Source organism: Carlito syrichta, unplaced genomic scaffold (genome assembly GCF_000164805.1).
Source record: "Carlito syrichta isolate Samal-C Ts95f unplaced genomic scaffold, Tarsius_syrichta-2.0.1 Scaffold315400, whole genome shotgun sequence".
In the NCBI taxonomy this organism is placed as follows: Eukaryota; Metazoa; Chordata; class Mammalia; order Primates; family Tarsiidae; genus Carlito; species Carlito syrichta.
In genome coordinates, this window is record NW_007259496.1 from 588,112 (window position 1) to 594,554 (window position 6,443).

The 6,443-nt window shown below is 46.7% G+C and overlaps 1 protein-coding gene across 1 annotated transcript in view; it reads right to left on the minus strand.

The window, feature by feature from the left end:
- Nucleotides 1-6,443, minus strand: part of CRYGN (crystallin gamma N) — a 19,394-nt gene that overhangs the window by 11,811 nt on the left and 1,140 nt on the right. The window contains exon 4 of the mRNA XM_021706267.1: nt 363-470. Within this exon, the coding sequence (XP_021561942.1) occupies nt 363-470 (108 nt within the window). The remainder of the gene's footprint in view (nt 1-362; nt 471-6,443) is intronic.

Sequence of the window (6,443 nt, forward strand, 5' to 3'; positions counted from 1 at the left end):
TTTTTTTTTTTTTGAATCGGGGTCTCACTCTGTCACCCAGGATGGAGTGCACTGGCACCATCATGGCTCACCGCAGCCTTGACCTTCTGGGCTCAGGCTCTTTCCACCTCAGCTGCATGCCACCACGCCTGGCTAATTTTTTTATTTTTGCAGAGAGGAGATCTAGCTATGTTGCCCAGGCTGCTCTCAAACTCCTGGGCTCAGGGAATCCTCCCGCCTTGGCTTCCCAGAGTGCTGGGATTACGGGCATCAGCCACCACAAGACTTAGAGTATATTTTTATCACCAATTCACAGATGAGACATTTCAGGCCCAGGAAGAGGCGGTCATGTAATTCTTCTTGGGGCAAAGGAGTGAACTTGCCTGTGTTCTGGGAGATGGTCAAAGTAAGACTGGGCAGGCAGTGGGACCCGCATGTCACCCTTGAACCCAAGGACGCCTTCCACGGGGCCCTTCCGCTCAGCATGCTGCCTACACAGGCGCCCAAACGGGCCAAACCACACATTCCAACATTTGTCTCTGGACGCCGGCCTCGTGGGGACATATAATTAAAAACATTTCCTGCCAACCCAGAAAACTTCTCCATGAAGGTGGAAGAAAAAATAAAACAATGTTATTATTGAACAAGCATTAAACCAGACTGTGATCCAAATCACAAGTGGGGCGTTAAGAGGTCACAAAGATGGAGAGAAATCTCCCTCTTTTATGTAGCCAAGTAGACACAACGTGTTGTTTATTTCAGGTCTTCAGAATAAACTTGCTAATTTTCTCCTGTCTTTATGACTGGAGGTGCCTTTTGCAATTTGGAGTCAGGTGACAGCTGAATTTAAACCCATGTCCTCTCAGGAAACAGGGTGGTGGGGTGCTATCTTCCTTGATGTCAAGTTTCAAAGAGATGGCCATGCTTTGAGGAAAACATTCCTGAGTTGTTACATTGGCAAGAGGCTTGTTTAGCTATTAAAAAGATTTACACACATTTGAAAAAGATAGAGAAAGAAATTCTGCAAGAAAAAGGAGGGAATGTAAGCCTCTTCCTTTAGTTTCAGCAGGGAAAAATACGCATTTTAAAAAATAGACTATTTTTTAGACCAACTTTGGGATCATAGTGGAATTCAGCAAAAAGGACAGAGATTTCCCAGATGCCACCTGTCCCTCCTCCACGCATAGGCTCTCCCACTGTCAACATCCAGCATGGGAGTGGTACATTTGACACCACAGATGAACCTGAATTACACATAAGAGCATAGGATGGGAAGAGACTGAGAATTCTGTTGTGACCTTGTTAAAATTACTCTTCTCGCTGGGCTCGGTGGCTCAGCCTGTAATCCCGCGCCTTTGGGAGGCTGAGGTGGGTGGATTGCCTGAGCCCACGGGTTCGAGACCCGCCTGGGCAGCGAGACCTCATCTCTACAATAAATCAAAAAATCAGCCAGGCGTGGTAGCATATGCCCGTGGTAGCACATGCCTGTAATTCCGGCTACTCGGAAGCCTGAGGCGGAAGGATCGCCGGAGCCCAGCAGGTTGAGGCGCGGTGGCCGGGAGTGGCCACTGCACTCCAGTCTGGGCGACAGAGTGAGACTCCAACACACACACACACACAAAAAAAATTACTCTTCTCTTGTAAACCTCCCCACATAACTTAGTTGCTTTTTCACAACTTACTATTCTTTGTCCAATACCATATGTAAGTGTTTGACTCTGCTTCTTTGGGTCTTCCTTTCCTTAGAAGGGCTCCCATGACACCCAAAACTTGTATTAAAGAAACATGCATATTTTTCTCCTGTTAATCTGTCTTGTGTCGATTTCTCAGGCCCAGATGGAGGAAGAGTTCTGCCACTCCTAGAGTATATGGCCATGTTCTCACCATTATTGTATCATACAGAATATTTTCACTGCCCTAAAATTTCCCTGGACTCTGTCTTTTCCTCCCTTCTTCCCTACGAACCCCTGGCAACCACTCATCTTTTTATTGTCTTCATAGTTTTTCCTTTTCTAGGATGCCATATAGCTGGAATCATATACCGTATGTGAAAGAAGTTCGGCGCCAGTAATGACTCCACACCCGGCCAGGACCAAGAGATTTATTAAAGCGGCTGTTACAGAGGGGATCTGTAATGGGAAAAAAGGAAAAGAGAGAGAAGGAAAGAGTAAGAAAGAGAGAGGAAGTGGGAGAGAGGCGGGGAGAGAGCTGCAGAGAGGGAGAGAGTGACAGAGAGAGAAAGAGAGACCGAGAGAGAGTTGCGGGGACAGGGCTGTATTTATCAGCCTGACAGGGGCCGGAAGGGGCCGTGCTATGCTCCTATTGGAGGAGCTGCATGGGAGCAGGGCGGGGCCAACGCCGTGTTATAGTCCTATTGGACGCATAACAAAGCTGGCGACGGATTGGAGGCTTGCAGGTTTGAAATTTGCGAGCGGGGAAGGTTTGAAATTCACGCGCGCGCAGGCGAATTGTGCTCACAGAAGCCGGGACCTAGGGCCTTTGTTGTCTGGTGTGTCGGCGCCATTTTGGGAGCCGCCCCTCTGGTCGCTTCCTGCACCCTTCAGTATGAAGCTGCTATGTTTGAATGTGACACCCAAAATGCACGCGTTGGAAACTTAATTCCCAATAATGCAACAGTGTTGAGAGATGGCCCTACTGGGAGGAGTTTCGGTCACGAGGGTGGAGCCCTCACGAATAGATTAATGCTGATTATAAAAGAGCTTGAGGCTGCAAGTTAGATCTCTTCCTCTCTCTCCCATTACCTTTCTGCCATAGCGTGACACAGCCAGAAGGCCCTTGCCAGATGCCAACACCTCCATGTCAGACTTCTCTGGCTCCAGAACCGTGAGCCTATACATTTCTGTTTGTCTGTTATAAATTCCCCAGTTTGTGGTATTCTGTTATAGCAGCACAAAACAACTAAGACAGTAAGTAGCCTTTCCAGACTGGCTTCTTTCACTTAGTAATATGCATTTAAGAGTTCATCATTGTCGTTTCATGGCCTAGTAGCTCATTTCTTTTTAGGGCTCCATAATTCTCCATTCTCTGGATGTACTGAAGGACATCTTGGTTGTGATCAAGTTTTGGCAATTATGAAGAAAGCTGCTAAAAGCATCCGTGTGCATGTAGGTTTTTCTGTGGACATAATTTTTCAACCCCACGTAGGGTTTTCTGTGGACATAGTTTTTTAACCCCATCAAATTGTCCTCCAAAGTGGCTGTACCATTTTGCATTCCTATTTTGTAAGGAATGAGAGTTCCTGTTGCTCCACAACCTTGCCAGCATTTGATGTTTGTCAGTGTTTTGGATTTTAGCCGTTCTAATAGATGTATAGTAGCATCTTGCTTTTTGTTTTTTGTTCTTTTGAGTTGGAGTCTTTATCACCTAAGCTGGAGTGCAGTGGCATGTGCATGGCCACCCCAGCAGCAACCTGCTGGGTTCTGGCGATCTTTCTACCTCACCCTTCCAAGTAGCCAGAACTACAGGTGTATGCTACCACAACCGGCTAATTTTTTAATTTATCGTAGAGATGAGGTCTCGCCAAGTTGCCCAGGCTGGTCTTGAACCCACTCGCTTCAGCCTCCCAAAGTGCTGGGATTACAGGCTGAGCCACCAAGCCTGGCCAAAAATAAGAAACTCTTAAGAGTTTTTAAAAAGCAAGATGCTGGCTGGGATCGGTGGCTCAGCTGTGGGTTCGAGACCAGCCAGGACAACTTGGCAGGACCTCGTCTCTACGATAAATAAAATAAATTACTTGGGTTTGGTAGCGTGTACCTGTAGTTCCGGCTACTTGGAAGGCAGAGGTGGAAGGATCACTGGAGACCAGCAGGTCAACACTGGGGTGGTCGTGAGCATGTACTGCACTCTAGTCTGGGCTACAGAGTGAGACTCTGGCTCAAAAAAAAAAAAAAAGAGTTTCTTATTTTTAATTTGTGTTTGCCCTTATTGTACCAGGGCCAGAGCCTATAGACAGTCCACGAAGGTGATATGAACAGAATTCAAGACAGAAGGAGTGCAGTGATTTGGGGTGTTTTCTGAAAAGTATACATGAAAAAATCCTAGCCACAAGCCTCACTCAGTGAACTGGTTAAAAATAAACAGGTAGATAAGATTTCTGCAACTTTTACCGCCATTCCTGATTCCCAGTACAATATCTCAACTGTCATCTGCGATTTTCGTTGTGATTCAGTTACATACCAGAGGAGGGGTCTGCTAAGATTCATATTATCTATTTGTGCCCAAGTAGAACCCTTGCCCAAAGTAGCTACATAATGTGCAAATGCCAGGAACACCAAATCTCGCCATTAGAGTCATATCTTAGAGTCATTTTTTTAAGTCATCTTCAGTTAAAAAGTACCTTGAGGTAAGTGAGCCACGTATGACTGCTAGGTGGGGACAAAGTGTTAGGGGAATGGACTGAGAATAAATATGGCCACAGTGCAGACAGAACAGGGCTAAGAATGCTGTTCTGGTTTTTAAAAACCTCAATAACAGGCCGGGCTTGGTGGCTCAGCCTGTAATCCTGCGCCTTTGGGAGGCTGAGGTGAGTGGATTGCCTGAGCCCGCGGGTTCGAGACCCACCTGGGCGGCGAGACCTCATCTCTACAATAAATCAAAAAATCAGCCGGGTGTGGTAGCGCGTGCCTGTAATTCCGGCTACCTGGAAGGCTGAGGCGGAAGGATCGCCAGAGCCCAGCAGGTCGAGGCTGCGGTGCCGGGAACGGCCACTGCACTCCAGTCTGGGCGACAGAGTGAGACTCCAACTCAAAAAACAAACAAACAAACAAAAAACCTCAATAACATATAATCTTAGAATTACCAGTAGCTGCTCAGTGTTGGAGAGTTTTAGGGCGTGAAGAGTTTTAGAGAGTTTTTTGGTTTCAGGTTTTTGTGTTTGTTTGTTTTTGAGTTGGGGGTCTCATTCTGTCATCTAGGCATGATCATGACTCACCACAGCCTCGATCTCCTGGCTCAGTCAACCCTCTCACCTTAGCCTTCTGAGTAGCCAGGACTACAGATGCATGCCAACTTGCCCAGCAAATTTTTTAATATAGACAAGGTCTTGTCTTGAATTCCTGGATTCAAGCAATCCTTCTGCCTTAGCCTCCCAAATAGCAGATACTACATGGGCGTGCCACCATGCCTTGCTAATTTTTTTACTTTTTGTAGATACAAAGTCTTGGTGTGTTGCTTAGGCTAGTCTTGAATTCTTGGGCTCAAGCAATCCTTCTGCCTTGGCCTCCCAAAGTACTAGGATTACAGGTGTGAGCCACCATGGCCAAGCCAGTTTTAAAGGGTTTTAAATCACCCTGATTCATCATCCACTTGCCTTCCTCCCTTTTTGGGTAATTTAGAGCACAGAGGAGTCTAGGGAATAATGTAAAGAACAATAACACCCCATGTGAGTTTTGTTAAATTTTATCATTTTGCTATGTTTATGTCAGATTGTTTTTCCTTAAGAAAAGAAATCAGGCCAATGGGTAAATGTGGTGGCTTACGCTTGTAATCCCAGCACTTTGGAAGGCTAAAGCAGGAGGACCACTTGAGCCTAGGAGTTTGAGACTAGCCTGGGCAACACAGTGAGACCCCAGCTCTTAAAAAAAAAAAAGGAAGGAAGGAAGAAATCAGGTTGGATGTAGTGGCTCATGTCTATAATCCCAACACTTTAGGAGGCCATGGTGGGAGGATGACTTGAGGCCAGGAGTTCAAGACCAGCTTGGGCAACATAGCAAGATCCCATCTCTACAAAATAAAATTTAAAATAAATAAATAAAATAAAAATTGGCTGGGCATGATGGTGCATGCCTGTAAAGTCCCAGGTACTCCCGAGGCTGAAGCAGGAGGTTCACTTAAGGCTAGGGGGTGGAGGCTGCAGTGAGCCAAGATCACACAACTGTGTCCAGCCTGGGTGACAGAGAGAGAGAGAGAGAGAGAGAGAGAGAGAGAGAGAGAGAGAGAGAGACTGAGACTGTCGGAAGGAAGGAAGGAAGGAAGAGACAGAGAAAGAAAGAAAGGAAAAGTCATTACACACAGTTGAAGCCTTCCCTCCCCATGGGGATAGGATACTCACTGTCCTGAATTTTGTGTTTATGATGTCTTTGCATGTTTTCGTATTTTTACTTTGTGCGTACCTGCAAATAATATAACTTTTGACGATGTGGCCACATTTTATGAGTCCTTCTGCAATTTTTTTTTGTTGTTAGTGACAAGAGTTTTTTAAGCCGGGCTCGGTGATTCAGCCTGTAATCCCGCGCCTTTGGGAGGCTGAGGTGAGTGGATTGCCTGAGCCCGCGGGTTCGAGACCCGCCTGGGCAGCAAGACCTCATCTCTACAATAAATCAAAAAATCAGCCGGGAGCGGTAGCGCATGCTTGTAGTTCCGGCTACTCGGAAGGCTGAGGCGGAAGGATCGCCGGAGCCCAGCAGGTCGAGGCTGCGGTGGCCGGGAGCGGCCGCCGCACTCCA